This window comes from Anolis carolinensis, chromosome 3 (genome assembly GCF_035594765.1).
Source record: "Anolis carolinensis isolate JA03-04 chromosome 3, rAnoCar3.1.pri, whole genome shotgun sequence".
Lineage (NCBI taxonomy): Eukaryota > Metazoa > Chordata > Lepidosauria > Squamata > Dactyloidae > Anolis > Anolis carolinensis.
The window spans coordinates 23,042,650-23,059,069 of record NC_085843.1 but is presented as its reverse complement, the minus strand read 5'-3'; the positions used below and the strand labels follow the sequence as shown (position 1 = coordinate 23,059,069).

Sequence of the window (16,420 nt, the reverse complement as noted above, 5' to 3'; positions counted from 1 at the left end):
ACAGCAAGCTGGGGCTATTAATGGTTGGAGGCTTAACCCGACCCGGGCTTCGAACTCATGACCTCTCGGTCAGTAGTGATTTATAGCAGCTGATTACTAGCCAGCTGCGCCACAGCTTTTCTCTTGAAGGATGAATTTACTCCTCTTCTCATAATAAATGTTCTTTAGTTCTTTGATTGTTCCATATACAGAAATTGAGTCCTCTTCTTATATTTAATGATTGTTCTTGTTTCTTTATTATGGATAGTAGACTGCAAAACCACAACCGGTTTCAACTCAAAAGAGTCTTCATCAGGTGGATTGTAGTCCTTTTTTAAAGTTATTTTTTTAGTATTTTAAATGTGGATCCTATAGGGAACATATATAGTGGCTACCAGTTATTTACAATACATATAGTTACATGAGACATACACGATACACAACAAAGATAATGTAAATGTCATAGACAGAACGCCAGCAAGTAAAACAAAACTCAGTTTATTGAGGTTACAGAACTAAAAACGCCCGTAGGAAACAAAGAACAGGGCAAACACTTGACTTCAGTGTGATAAATAACAAAAAACAGCTCAGTTTGAGCTTAAAAGGTTCAAAGGAATAAACCGGGTTACACAGAAGTATAATCCGGATTAAATCAAAGTGCTTACTTCAGCCTGGCAAACAATGCAAACAAAAGAGGATCAACAGGAGTCAGAATGTAAACAACAGACTGGTGGCAGATTCCTCTCTGCTACTCAGAAACAGCAGGGGAATAAACCAGGCTTGTTTATCCCTTCCTGCAGCAGACGAAAGCGTGGTCATAGTAAGGATTCAGTTTGAGGTTCAGCGGCCAACGAAATCCAGGTCCAAGCACAGCGGTCAGGGTAACGGCAGTCAGCAGGGTCCCAATCCGGTCCAGAGGTCTATAGCCAAGCGTAGTCGTCCAGAAATCCAAGGGTCTCACCGATAGCCAGCAGAAGGGATAATCCGGAATCGAAGTCAATCAGTCCAGCGTCAATCCAGTAAGTAGGTATTGCCCGTCAAAAAGACGACGGAGGTCCAAGCTATTGAGATTAAACACAAGTTGCACAGAGAAAAACCCCGCACAGTTCCTCCCGCCGTCGATGCCCAGTGTCCTTGGTAAACTTACGTATCCAGCAACGAATCACACCCGTCTTCAGGAAGTTCCCCAACAAGAGCCCAAGCGTCCGTCCAGATTACCTTGCCCAACGCAATTAGACATTGATCCCAAACCCCATTTTATCCCAGTTCAAGCTCATCATCGCTGTCAGCTGCCATCCCAATTCCAGACGCCCCAACATCATCATCCTCATCAGAGCTTAAGCACCTTTGACTACGCCCCACAGCATCCCCAGCTGTGGATCCCGCTCCATCCCTCCAGCCAGTCCATGGGTCTGATCCTGCAACCCGCCACTCACCTCCCATACTTTCATTGCCTGTTTTCCCAACACCCAAATCCTCCCTCACGCGAGTCCATTCCATGTCATCCTCCTCCAAGCTGGCCATCTCTTCCTCCAAACCCTGAGAAAAACCCTCAAATGATTCCTCATCTGTCAGGTCTGTAAACAAATCCCGGAGCCGTTTTCTTTCACGCTCCTCAAAAGAGTCTGACTCTCGAGGAGTCTTATGACCCCTTCTTCTATTATCGGAGCCCGAAGGCTCAACCATAACAGTAAAAGTCATACTCACAGAAAGATCTAAGTTTTAAACACGCATACTCTGCAAACAGTTTGATTCCAATGCGAGTATGAAGCTGAGTAACTTATTTCACTCTTAAATGGCAAGCACAATGGTCAGGTGGTTGTAAAGTAGTGTAATTGCCGTTACTCCAGAGTCACATTTAAAGGAAGACTATCAATCTTTACAAGAAACAATCATAAGAATTGGTATTGTTCAACCCCTTCGGATGTTCCATTTGGAGTGTGAAAATCCAAAAAGATTCACTCTGTAGGAGCTTCGTCTGGAAATCTATGCCTTTGGAGGTTGTGACACTTGTTGGCACAGTGCTATAAGTCAAATTCTTTCTTTTGTTATCATTCTGCCACACTTGTGGATCTTTGCACAGACTTGAAAATAAGCACAAGAGAAGAACTATCTTGAATCAGAACAAAGACTCATTTGTTCCACAGAAGCCAATTGTATACCTTGTGGGATACCCCCAAATCTCTCTATATAAAAATGTAATGTTCGTTCGTAGTCGGAACCTAACTCAAAAACCTCTGGACGAATAGACACAAAATTGGGAGAAAATACACCAATCAATCCAATGTGTGACCATCACTCACAAAAACAAAGTTATTTTAGGGAATCTCTACATTAATGCCCCTCCCATTTCTCGGCAATTAAACGTTTATGTCTCCCCCTGGGGATTAGTTATGGTAGGTTGGGCCATCCAGACAGATTGCAGGTGGATTGAAAACCCTTTGTTGTTTATTCGTTCAGTCGCTTCCGACTCTTCGTGAGCTCTTGGACCAGCCCACATCAGAGCTCCCTGTCAGCCATGGCCACCCCCAGCTTCTTTGAGGTCAAGCCAGTCACTTGACCCTGCTTTATCTATATATATAAAAATGTAATGTGCCGTTTTACTATGGAGTAAACCACAAAACCACTGAACCAAATCACACCCAATTTGGCCACAAAAGACATAGTCATCCAGTCTACATCTTTCAAACAAACCTAGAAGAATAAAGCCCAAATTAGAGGATGAGAAAGAGCCATTTTCCCCCTTTAAAAATGGTTAACAATGGTTTCGTCCCCACCTATTTCATATCCTAGCAACTCCCTCAGCCGAAATGGCACCCAAGGCACAGGCAGAGTGCACTTAGGCATCATCCACACTGCCTATAAAATACAGATTATCAGATTTGAACTGGATTATATGGCAGTGTAGACTCAGGTCCCTACCACACAGCTATATAACCCAGAATGCCAAGGCACATAATCCACAGTATCTGCTTTGAACTGAATTATCTTGAGTCCACACTGCCATATAACCCAGTTCAGTGTGGATTTTATACAGCTGTGTAGAAGGGGCCTCATATAATCATGTTCTAAGCAGATAATAGAATATTATAAATATAATATATAATAATTATTGTGGTATAATAATACAGAACAATATAATCTCTAAAATCAGGACAGTAAATAAAGAACAACACTCTGAAAACAGGGAAATTCCAGACATGAAAAAAACAGAGCCAGCTAACACCTCCCAACAAAGGATTTCCCCAGGCAGGAAGTATCCAGGCTTTGAAGCTGCAAGACCATTAAATGTTAATCAAGGTGACTAATTGCAGCATTCATACTTGCAACACCGAGACTATTAATTGCCATTCAGCCTTGGCAACCAAGGATTCCACATGGTAGAAAGCGGTCAGACTTGCAAGCAGCAAGACTATTCGGTGCAATTCAACCAGATCAACAAAGGATTAACCTTGGTAGAAGGTGGCCAGGCTTTGAAGCAGTGATACTACTCTGTACTATTGAAGCTGACCAACCAAAGATTCCCCTAGGTAGCAAGCAGCCAGGCTTTGAAGCAGCAAGGCTATTCATTGCAATTCTAGCAGCCCACAAAACCATTCCCCTAGAATGCAAGTACCCAGCCTCCCAAGCAGCAAGCCTAGTCCATTGTATTCCAGCTCACCAAACAAGGATTCCCATAAGAAGAAAATGGCCAGGCTTTGAGGCTGCAATTCCACCTGGTAAACAAATGATTCTCATAAGCCACAGCAACATGTGGCCGGGCACAGCTAGTAATATTTATAAATTTATAATTTATAATTGAAAACCCTTCTGCTTTATAAAACCCTGCTGCTTTTTTTCTCTTCATTTGCTTCTTCCCATTCAATCATAGTTTCCACGGATTCCTCACTTTGGTGGCTGTGCTCATTTATTTGGGCCCCTTTAATACAGTTATATGTCAGGCATGGGATAACGCCCTCCAGGTGTTTTGGACTTCAACTCCCACAATTCCTATCAGCCAGACTTCAATTCCCACAATTCCTAACAGCCTGAGCTATTTTGAAGGGGCTCTGGAGAGGTTTGACTGGGCAACAGCAGACCCTCCTGAATAAGAGGTGGAGAGAGTGTGACTTGCTCAATGAAACCCAGTGGGCTTCCTGGCAGAGCAGAGCTTTGCACCCTGATCCCCGGATTCTCCATCCAATAGCCTTTCTGCAAATAGTTATGAAGTCTAAGGCCCCTTCCACACAACTGAATGAAATCCATATTGAACTGGTTTATCTGGCAGTGTTACTCACATATTCCAGTTCAAAGCAGATATTGCAGATTATCTGCCTTGATATTCTGGGTTATAAGAATGTGTAGAAGGGTCCTATGCATCCCTGAATATAATTTTAAGGTATTTTGTAGCTGATAGAGCAGGGCATTTGCTCCAGGCCTTCATCTCTGTCTGGAATGAGGAAATGGATTGACTATCAGTAGATTCGAGACATTCCAAGTCAAACCTGAGCCTCACGGGATGTGTCTTCACTGTAGAATTAAAGCAGTGTGACACCACTTTCACTGCTGTTGAGGGAGACAGAAATCTCTAGACACATTGGTTTCTTTTTTGCACGAAGAGGCAGTTGAACCACTATCTTCCAAGTGTAATTTGTTTGATATTTTATTCAAAAGGGAACCTGTGATTAACGTTTGCAGCAGAGTGGGAAACCTTTGGTGGGAGGAGTTCCCTAGCCCAGATTGTTTCATGTGTGGAAATCATCTATTTTCTGAGGGCCACAGCAACGCGTGGCTGGGTACAGCTAGTATAAACCTCTCCCTTGTCGTGCTGGAAGGGGCAAACAGCCATCGTGACTAATACTTAGTGATGGAGTTATCCATAAATGTGTCAAATCCCCCTTTTAAGGGAACCTTTTGAACCATTGGCAACCACATGTTGTCATATCCTATACATCAATGATGTACTGTATGAATAAGATTCTTCTTCAATCTGTTGCAAATTATATATATATTAATATATGATAATTCCATATTAAGTAAGATTTTTTCCATCTGGTCATTTCAGCTTTTCTGAGAAATAACATTCAGCTTTATCATTCAGTGGCCAAAGCCAGGCTGCTCCAAAAATATGGAGATATATGCAGAATTACAGGACATCTCCAACAACTCAGACAGCTCAGCCAACCTTTTCCACACACAGTCTAAAATCAATGACAAAAAGAAAGGAAAGGAAAGCAAAGCAAAGGAAAGGAAGGCAAAAGAAAAAATGGGGCATGGAAAGGAACTCTGTAGTCATAGTGTGAGCGAAAGGAACAAAAATGACTGTAGAAAGACATTTCAGAATAATAGTTGTTTGTCCAAATTGACATCCTGGCTTTTGGGAACCCAATTGAAACTTGGAGGATTTGTAATCTGATTGCCAGGACTGTATGCGGTGGAGAATCTTCTACTCATGAACCTGTTGAATGGGAGAATAGACATCCAGTAACAATTTGTCTAAAAATGAGTTCCAGTAATGGAGTTGAACACTGATGGAAAGGAAGTAGTGAAAGGTGGGAGCTGATGGGGTAGCTTGCTCTGGTGATTTCAATAACTATGAATGTATCAGCACTATTAGGATTAATGCAGTTTGACTGCATCAATTTTTATCTGCCATGGCTCAATGCAGTTAAATCTTGGAAGCTATAGATGATGAGGCACCAGCACCCTTTGGCAGAACAGATTAAAGACCTTGGAAAACTATAATACCAATGACTTCATAGCACTGAGTCATGGCAGTTAAAGTGGTGTCCAACTGCATTAATTCTACAATTTAGATCCACTCAAAGAAAAAGGAAAGGATCACCAAATATCTAGTGAATCCCCCGATAGCTCAATGGGCTAAAACTCTTGGGCCGGCAGGATTGCTAACCTGAAGGTTGGGTTGCTGACTTGAAGGCTGCCAGTTCAAATCCGAGGAGAGCGTGGATGAGCTCCCTCTGTCAGCTCCAGCTCCCCATGCGGGATGGTAAAACATAGTCTTGTGCATTTGTATAAAATGGCTACCCATTTCTGTTTGTTCCATTCTTATGGCTCCATTTTCGTGTCTGTCTGCCGCTTTTGAAACCGGCACCCATCCAAATGCGTTCTTTCATTTCACCATCCAAATATGCAAATATATTTGTCCCACTGGTGGCAATGGGCAAGCTGCCCAGGTTTCCCTTCTGCTCAGTTTTAGGGCTAGAGGGGTAAAACTCACCACACATGGAGGGCATATCTACCACTTTTAGCCCTCCAGCTCTTACAAGGTTTGGGTCATCCCCCAAATTTTAGGGATTTTTTCTTTCTATAAATAAAATCTCTTTAAAAACATTCCCCCTTTCCCTGCTGATCCTGCCCTCTAAATTGAGGGCTTAAGATGCCAATGATTCTGAGACGTTTTACTCTCGATCTGCAGAGGAGAACTGAGGTTAAAGGAATGGCTTAAGATACCACTGATCCTGAGAGGTCATCCTCTCAATATGCAGATGAGACCTTAGGTTAAAGAATAAGCAGGCTGCAAGGCAGGCACTGAGGCAGGCAAGAGGCAACAAGCGCGGCAGATGGAGCAGCATCAACATCACCCAGAAACTTAGAAGGATGTGCCCGCGATGAACTCTTTAGGGGCATTCACCCCATTAAATAGCCAGAACCTTGTGTGGTGACGTCAGAATGGTCAGGTCTTCTGATTGGCCAAAACTGACTCAGAAAACCAGGAAATGCTCCCAAGGCCACTCAGGGAGTGCCATGTGGAACAAACAGCAGCAAAACAAATGGTTTTGTGCTGCTTTCACTTTCATTTCACTGCTTCATCCGTGTGGGGAGGGGCCTGCCAGAACCGTGCCATATGAATGAATGACATGGTACAAAAGCACAGATGAAACATATGAAACAAATACCAGACCAGACTCTAGGAAAACATCAAAACATCAGGGTGTCCCCAGGGCAACGTCCTTACAGATGGCCAATTCTCTCACACCAGAAGCGATTTGCAGTTTCTCCAGTCACTCCTGACATGGAAAAAAAAACCCTCAAATATCAAGACCTAAAAAATGGTTTTTAGTGTCTCTGAGAAAGAAAGCAACTGTGGTCCTAGTAGTGAAAGGTGTTCTGGAAATAATTCCAAAACATCTAGGTGAAATCACTGTAAATGGGATCACAATGGCGCAATTATACAAAGTGCCACTGTTGGAATCCGCCACTTTATCTGACAGTATTTCACTGATTCTTAGATTCTTGGATACAATTTGTATCATAGATAGTGCTAGGTTATGAAATCAATATATGATAATCTAGAGACATATATCTTGTAACATGAGCAAGAAAAAGTTTTAAAGCTATGGAAACCATTTTGTTTCAAATATTCATTTCATATACTTCCATGTATATCTCAGCATTCAGAACTACACATAAGACATGGAGCCTGCATTGATTCTCCATTGTAGAGGCAGTCTACATCTGCCTCCAATCTCTGATGCAGACACCTGCAAAAATGTGCTTGTTACGTGACTTCGCCTTGTAATGGTGACCCTATTGGACTTACTCAGAGGATGTTTGCTGTTCGTCCAAAATCACACAATGAATTTCCGCAGCTAATTTGCATGGGCTATTGAACCATGATATCACAGTTCTAGTCCAACACTCAAACTAATATGCCATGCTGGCACAAGGGTGGCATAATAAGGTTGGTTCACCAACAGGTTTCTGGCCAAACCACTTGCAAAAATGAGTATCATTTCAGCTCCAGTTGAGTTCTATTAGTATGTCCCATATGTCAAATGTAAACTTGTGCATGGAAACAAAGTGAAGGGAAGAGATTTGATTACTGCAGCGTGTTGGGACATTGTGTAAAACTTCTTCCTTTTTAAAGTGGTTATGAAAATTGACATTTTATGTCTGTTACTCAATGATGAGCCTATCTTTTCTTGCTAATCAGAGGATATTGTACCCTGTGAGTCAGAGTCGAGAGATGCCACCAGCAGCTATATAAGCAGAGGGTGAACAGAACACAAGTATCCCAGAACAGAAGAAATAATAAACGTCGTAGGGGAAAGAAGACACCGTTGAGATAGGCAGAATGAAGCGTCTTCCAGTTCTGCTCTTCAGCTTTGTAGTGTCCACATTTGCTGCACCTGTGGATCTAGACAGCCAGGATGCCGACACGAATATTGTTAAGGTAAGAAACTCATCCTGAATTACCAAAACATTTATTAAAAGAAAATGCACTTTTTGTTTCTTTCTCTCCCTTTGCCACATAGTTCTTCCTTATACTTAATTTAGTCATTATTGCATGTCCTAATTGGAATAGATGTATTAAATCAATGTGATTTAGGTAAACATTGACAATTCAATAGCTAAGACATTGGGTTGCTTATAGATGGGATGAGTAATTAATTTTTTTTAGTTGTATCCCACATTTCTTAAAAATACATATATATTATTGGACATTAAAAGTTCCAGGAACTAATTTGCATATCTAGTTTTATGGATTTAATTTTTTTGATAAAAAGATTTTTAAAATAGTGTTTTGGCATTTATGTGTAATATTATTGTGAGGTGCATAAAGAAGTGAATCTTCGGAGAACACAAAAGGCTAGCATAGTTGACCCTTCATGTCCACAGATTCTTCACCTATGGATCACCATCCTTGTCTGGAAAGAAAAACCTTTTAAAACTTGTGTTTATTTTTTGAATATATGTTTTTATGCTGTTTTATTTGGCTTAAATATTTTCCTTTTTTTAAAAAAAAATACTTTTTAATTGATAGTTTTTGAGAGCCACCATGAATCCCAGTCTGGGTGAAAGATAAATGCACCACCAACAACTTTGTCATCAGAAATATTTTAAAGGCAGTATTCAAAGACCTAACTATGTTAGTCTACAGAAACATACAAAAAATCTTGCAGCACCTTTGGAAGAAGTTTGTAATAAAAGCTTTTCTAGACTAGCTCCACTTCATCAGGTGATTTCAGGCTGGTTATGAGAGACAGGATCCTAGATATATTGAATCAATACTTAGGTTTGTTTTGTTAATGCAATCTAAAGGTATAGAGTGCTTTTTTATAATGTGTGTTCCCCTCTTTCAGAAATATTTAAATAATTATTACACCACTGAAAATGAGGCCATCGCACCATTCTATTATGATGACAATATCATTTTGACTGAAAAGCTCAAGAAAATGCAGCAATTTTTCCGGCTGAACGTGACTGGGAAACCTGACAATGAAACCTTGGCAGTGATGAAGAAAGCCAGGTGTGGGGTACCAGACCTTGGAGATTTTGTCCTCACTGATGGGAATCCCAAGTGGAAAAAGAACAATATCACATATAGGTAAAGGTGGATTCTTTTCATGAAATCGAGACTTAAATTGCAGTAGGAAAAATAGTTTTAATTTTCAATGTATGTCAGTGGGCCAACTATTAATTCCAATGAGAATAGATCCATTTGCCATTGATGACTCAAATGTCTATGGGATCATAGAAGAATGATCCAAGGTTCTGAATTTATTTTGAAGATAAGGTTCAGCAGCTTGCATTGCAATAATCCTAAACAAATTTGCTTTCCTGTTAACACTGAAATCTCCTGCCTCATTTGATAGATTTCATTGACTCAATGGATCTATTTTAATTAGTACAGTAAGATCCTCATATCCTTGGGAGATATTTTCCCAGTTCACTACAATTATCTGAAACCATGAAACATTATTAAATTATCTGACTTCCAGCTCCAGCATAAAGTCATACTGAAGGACCTATAATCTCTACAGAAGTATCCTCTCTAGGAATTTGCTAGGTCCTCCAAAGTGACTCTGTGGTGACTTCCTGTGAAATGACTTGCTGGACAAGATTCAACAGCTAAATCAGCTGCCAAAATTCAAGAGACACTCAAAAAGCAAAAGGGCATTCACTCCCTTCACAAGGTGACCGTGGTGTCCAGTGTCACTCCAGTGGTTGGCCACAGCATTTCATGGAAAGATAATTCTACTCAAAGCCTTCCTCTGGTGACATGTAAGCATAGAGATACTTCCTCTCCGTGACTTCATTGTCTTCCTTTCTAGAAGGAAGAGGGATCCATGTCATGCCTGTGTCATTCTCCTCTTTCTAAGCAATATCTTGAGCTCACCATAGTTTTATTCATATTTTCTATTACAGGATTGTAAATTACACACCAGATATGCATCCGTCTGATGTGGACAAAGCAATAGAAAAAGCCTTTGAAGTTTGGAGCAAAGCATCACCCCTGACCTTCAAAAGACTTTATGATGGCATAGCTGATATAATGATGTCTTTTGAAATACGAGGTAACTCGCTGGAAATAATCAAAACATTAAATACTGAAGAATACTGAAAAAAATTCTGAAGTGGGTTTCTCAATTATTTGGAATCCCTAATAACAAGAAACCTAGATGGGCTATAGTTTTTGTAGTTCAGGACTCATTCGGCACTATAAACGCATGTGGGTCTTTTGTACAGAAAATAACATTATCTCCACAAGAAAGACTGTTTTCTGGACAAAAACCCCTACATTTTTGTTATATTCTGCAAAGAAAAGTCCTTCTTTTTCTCAAAATTGCATTTTACACAGAATAAGTGCCACCCAGTTTTGAAAATTTGTGTAGTTCTGATTATTTTCTCAAAGCAGGAACACATTTGTGCTTGTCAATTATGGAACTGACATTGGAAAGGCCTGAATTATGACTATGGATGGCCTGATTTTAATTTGTATTGTTTTTAAATGTCTGTTTATAATGTAATTTAATTTTAACGTATGTATTATATGTTCCAAAGCATAGAATATTGCCTCCATGTAAGCCAACTTACACGGTGGGGTAGAAATAGAGCAAATAAATAAATAAATGTCTGCAAGAATGAAATTTATAAAGATTGATGATCTTTACAGCTCAAGGGTAAAGGTACCACTTGTTCCTTTTCTAAGCAAAGGTTTAAAATATGATTGAAACCATTCACTCTTCTATATTTAGACCACGGAGACAATTCTCCTTTCGATGGACCTAATAACTACCTGGCACATGCCTTTTCGCCAGGAGACAATATTGGTGGAGATGTCCATTTTGATGAAGATGAATTATGGACCACCAAAGGTTCACGAGGTATGCTTAGCCACTTCCTAAACAGAAAACAGACAGAACTGGAGCCCTACATTTGGTCATTTTTAGGTCCCTCTAATTCTGTACTTATAGCTACTGATGAGTGTGAAGTGAAAATCAGTCCTAATTTGTGGTATAGTTGTACAGCTTTAGGCCCCTTTCACATGACATAATTTCAGTGTTGTGATTCCACTTAAATTATAATCATTGATTCCTATGGAAAGCTAGGACTTAAAGTTTAAAGGGCATAAATTTAGAAGTCTCTCTAGGGCTTCACTAAACTACAGACCCGCAGATTCCACAGGATGTGATTATTGCCAATAAAATAGAATCATATGGTCATAACTGTGTAGTGTAAATACCGTCTGGTTTAAACTGTGGTTCACAAGATCATATCAAAGTAGCAGGTTTTGGTTTACTATTTGCCTTTGTGCTCCAAATTAAAACCTGAATACTGCTTCTATGTTTTCTCAGGCTACAACCTTTTTCTTGTTGCTGCCCATGAGCTTGGGCATTCTCTTGGTCTCTTTCATTCCACTGATCCTGGGGCATTGATGTACTCCGAATACTCTTACACAGCACCTAATTTATTTCAGCTTCCTCAGGATGATATCAATGGCATCCAAGCCATCTATGGTAAGCCTAACGGGGAGGGGGACACGAAGCATCAGTCTGAAAGAAGGAATACTCTTTTGCCATTTGTGGTTTCACATCTGACAAAATATGGCAACTTTTGGAAACCTTGAGCTTCCATACATGATTGCTTTACAATGCCCAAGTGATGCATGGTTTTCCCCACTTCTTCTTCCTTTTAGGTAAAGCAAATAGCAAAGTCCAGCCAACAGGACCCACAACACCAACAGCATGTGATCCCAGCACCACTTTCGATGCTGTTACCACTTTACGTGGAGAAATTATGTTCTTTAAAGAGAGGTAAATTGTTCACTAAAAATAATGAAAACACCAATGTGTCATGCACCAGGGCCGCGGAGCACCAAGAACCCAACAGGGAGGCCAATAAAACTATATAATATCTTTATTAAGGAAATATATAAGGAGGATAAAAACAAGTAGAGAATATAGTCCAGAAACAGACCTTTCAAAGAAGGCCTAAAATAGTCCAGAAATAGTTTGTCCAATAAATGATATTAGAGTTCAAAGGTAAAATCCAACCGAAACACACACTAATGCCAAGCAATAGTGTGGGGAATAGTCCAAAGTCTTTCAAGGCACAAGGTAAATCCGCAGGGAAGCTGAGAACAAGGCTTGAATCTGGGAAACAAGGTCCGTGGTTCAAAACAAGGCAGGCAGTCCAAAACTTGATTCAAGGAGCATAATCCGTGGCTAAGAATAATGCAAGGCAATACTTGGATACTTGGATAAGCGAGGCAAGGAAACTGGATTGCGTACTTGGCAAAGTCCGCACTAGGCTGGAAACATGGAATTCACTCTCGAAGCTGAGCTGTTGTCTCCGCAAAGAATCAACAGAGTTTGATACTTTTATCTGGGTCTCGTTTCCCGCCAAATGAGCGTCCAGCGTTCTCTTTCCCTAGAGAACAGGGATCGAAAACCCAGCTTGCAGGTGTAAGACTTCCTGGATTTTCCCAGGGGAAACATGGCTAATCAGTCTTGCTTGGCAGCAATTCGGGCACTCCTCCAAATTCTCTCTCTCGCTCCCCTATCCGCCGAGAAAGATTGCTTTCTAGCAAAGGGAGGTGAGCGTTGATCAAGGTCAGTTTTAATTGGTTCTTGGACAAGAACTTCAGGCAGCTGGAAAAACTCTGGCTCTGGCTGTTGATCCGGAGAAAACCCCATGTTTTCATCCTCATCTGTCACAATGACACCAGGCACAGGACTACAAGGCCTATGAGGCATCACACAATGAGACTTGAATTGAAAAATGGTTTCAAATGGGCAGAATCTTCTGATTTTGGCTTGATGCTCAATGGGGTCACAGTCAACTGGTTTGCAGGCTGCAATTAAGTGGTTTTGTGCTATGGCTTTCCTTACAGAGGATAGCCATAGCTTTCCTAATGTTTTTCGTATTGAAACTTGGGTAGGCTTGCTCCGGGTTCAGAGGCCTATTAACAGCCACAAAAGAGAATGGGCAGCTTCCTCATGCTGCTACAGCTAGCATTTTGGAAATTTGGAAATCCTGGGTATTAGAGGGATCTCCTGGCAAACGTGACTTTGGCATGGAGGGAGATTTTTAAGCTTCCAAATGAGGCGATGTTTTTGCTCAAATCACCACCCCACCACCACTATCAATGTCCTCCTGTGGCTATGGAAAGGGGTGCCGTAGTTCATTCCTCTGAAGGGTACAAGATTGAAGAAAATTGATCTCTAATCCCTGTCAACTGTACCTCAGAATCTGAGGAAATGTGTTTCCTAGATCTACCTGAGGATGCCAGAAACAGATGGACATCATCAATGAATATGATGTCCGATCTACCTTTCAGATAATAAAAAAAAAACTGGACATCTGTCATTAGATCAATATTTCCTCTTGAGTTCACAAGCTATCTTGCTGTTGTCGAAGGCTTTCATGGCTGGAATTACAGGGTTGTTGTGTGTTTTCCGGGCTGTATGGCCATGTTCCAGAAGTATTCTCTCCTGATGTTTCGCCCACATCTATGGCAGGCATCCTCAGAGGCTGTGAGGTATATTTCCCTTGCCTAATATTTACAAAAGACACTAAACCTTCTGACATGCTCCTTTTATTTTAAAATTAGGTTTCTCTGGCGTAAACACCCTCAGGTGGGCATAGATCTCTATTTCATTGCCCTCTTCTGGCCAAGTCTGCCAACTCATATCGATGCTGCCTATGAAAATTATGAAAAAGACCAATTGGTTATTTTTAGAGGTGAGTGGAACTCCTCGTTTCCATTTCTTCATAAAATCCCTGGGACTAATTTATGCAACAGAGTAGGCAAAAAGCAATTTGGCCAGTGCTTCAAAATGTGGCACACATATAGTAGTAAAATCTATGTTTGTTTGTTTATTTATTACAAGCATTTATATCCCGCCTTTCTCACCCCCGAGGGGGGACTCATTAGATTAGCAGTCATTAGATGCTGACAACAAATATATAAAAAATAGTATATTAAAACAATTGCAATTAAAGTAAATAACATTAATTAAAACATCCATACAAATATACATTCAAAAGCACATTCTGAGTCGTGATCCAGGTCTGTCTGTTATTTGTCATAAATTCATTTTTGCAGTTAATGCTGCATCTATTGTTCAAAGTCCCAGTCCCATAACCAAGTTTTAAGTTTTTTTACAAAAAGACAAGAACAAGGGAGCCTGCCTGATCTCATTAGATAGGGTGTTCCACACCAGTCGCGCTTACCTCACTATGAAATGAATAACTTTGCAAGACACATGCCATTGAAAACACTGTAACAAAAAATTATCTCAAATGAGCTTTTATTTTCATTTATTTTCTCCACAGGAAACCAATACTGGGTTCTAAATGGATATGACATCCAAGCTGGATACCCCAAAATAATCTACAGTCTGGGCTTCCCCAAAACTGTGAAGAAAATTGATGCTGCATTCAGTGATCCAGAATCAGGAAAAACTTATTTCTTTGCTGGTAAACAGTACTGGAGGTATGGCAGAATGTTCTGCAGTTTAGTCCATAATTTCCATTAGTTACTAATACCTTCAGGAGAAAACAACTGACTTTTTGTCAGAGGTATATATTAGAGATTTCTTAGAATATTCCAGTCCCCAATTGGGAGAAAATGATATAGATTAGTTCAATAGATAGACAAATAGATACTTTCCAGGTGTCCCCTGCATTTAGCCATCAGGAGCTTTTACCCTTTTATTGCAATCCTATTTTATCACCATTCCAGAGCTTGGAAAGGAGTGTTTTAAAAATAATTTGCTACTTCCCAAGCCAGTTAAAGTAATTAGCTAACAATGTTAAAGTAACTATTACGTTTCTTTTATGTTTGTGTGCATTTTTAAAAACAGGAGAATATCATAAATATTTACTCAGCCATCATACTTATAAACCGTCTTAGATCCTGTCCTCAGAGAAAAGCAGGGTATCATATTCCTCTGTCATACAGCAATTACCATCTAGAAAATCTTCCTAATGTTTAGATGAAATCTCTAAATTTGCATCCATTGCTTTTTGTCCCAGTCTCCAGAGCAGCAGAAAACAACCTTGCCCTCTATGTAAACCCCTTTCAAATGTTTAAACATGAATATCATGTCCCCTATCAACTTTCTCTCCTGCAAGCTAAACTTAGCCAGCTCCCTCAGCCATTTCTCATAGGGCTTGGCTGCTTGATCTCAATGCATGATTCCATTGTTTTTCCCAGATGGACAAAGGCAGCCAGGATGCATATAGGTAACTCCCACAGCAGAAGGCAGAGTTGCACTTGGTAGTACCCGGGCAGTTATTGTGCTCAGGGTTTGGAGCATGGACATGCAGGATACTGCACTCCACAGTGTCAAAAAAATTATGCACAGGATGTTAGTGCCACCATATATCACCACCAGGATTCTAGGCATTTCTTCCATACTCCTCATGGCTGCCTACAAAGGACTCTCACAACAGAAGACGAGACAACAGCAAAGACCATACCTATATCATGTGTCCCCTGTTGGGTGAGAAGGGCGGGATATAAATATTGTAATAAATAAATAAATAGTGATATTTTCCTCATAACTATAGGCATAACTAACAAGCAAAAGGGGTACAGTTAGTTTTCATTAAGTTGCAAGATAACTTATTTTTCTTTCTTATTGAACAAAGGAATGAAATGTGACTCATTTCTAATTTTTAAATACAGTACAACGCCTTATCCATTGATTCAATGTCAATGGTTTCACTGACCCACACTCCCAAAAATATTGTCTCCAGAAGTGCTTGTGGGTCCCTCTAGATCAATGGTTCTCAACCTGTGGGTCCCCTGATGTTTTGGCCTTCAACTCCCAGAAATCCTAGCAGCTGGTAAATTGGCTGGGATTTCTGGGAGTTGAAGGCCAAAACACCTGGAGGCCCACAGGTTGAGAACCATTGATCTAGAGGGACCCACAAGTACTTCTGGAGACAATATTTTTGGGAGTGTGGCCTTCCAGCCCAAGTATTGTCAAATATATGTTTCACTGTTTTTCCAAGATTTGGAGTATCTATAGGAGACTCTTGGAACATATCCCCTACAGGGCCAGGGGTCATACTTTAGTTGCGAATTAACTATGACTATGGTTTTAAATATTAACTTTATTCCATGGAAAATTCCATTTAATTTGCTTCTTTCAAGCATTCAAATTTACAATATTTTTATATTAATGGAACTATAGCATAGCTTTAA

General features: G+C 40.3%; 1 protein-coding gene across 1 annotated transcript in view; it reads left to right on the top strand.

Moving 5' to 3' along the window:
* Window positions 1-16,420, top strand: part of LOC100552651 (uncharacterized) — a 76,903-nt gene that overhangs the window by 56,884 nt on the left and 3,599 nt on the right. Inside the window, exons 21-27 of the mRNA XM_062974343.1 lie at window positions 8,949-9,307; window positions 10,129-10,277; window positions 10,959-11,087; window positions 11,559-11,720; window positions 11,900-12,017; window positions 13,817-13,947; window positions 14,542-14,701. Coding sequence (XP_062830413.1) covers window positions 8,949-9,307; window positions 10,129-10,277; window positions 10,959-11,087; window positions 11,559-11,720; window positions 11,900-12,017; window positions 13,817-13,947; window positions 14,542-14,701 — 1,208 coding nt within the window. The remainder of the gene's footprint in view (window positions 1-8,948; window positions 9,308-10,128; window positions 10,278-10,958; window positions 11,088-11,558; window positions 11,721-11,899; window positions 12,018-13,816; window positions 13,948-14,541; window positions 14,702-16,420) is intronic.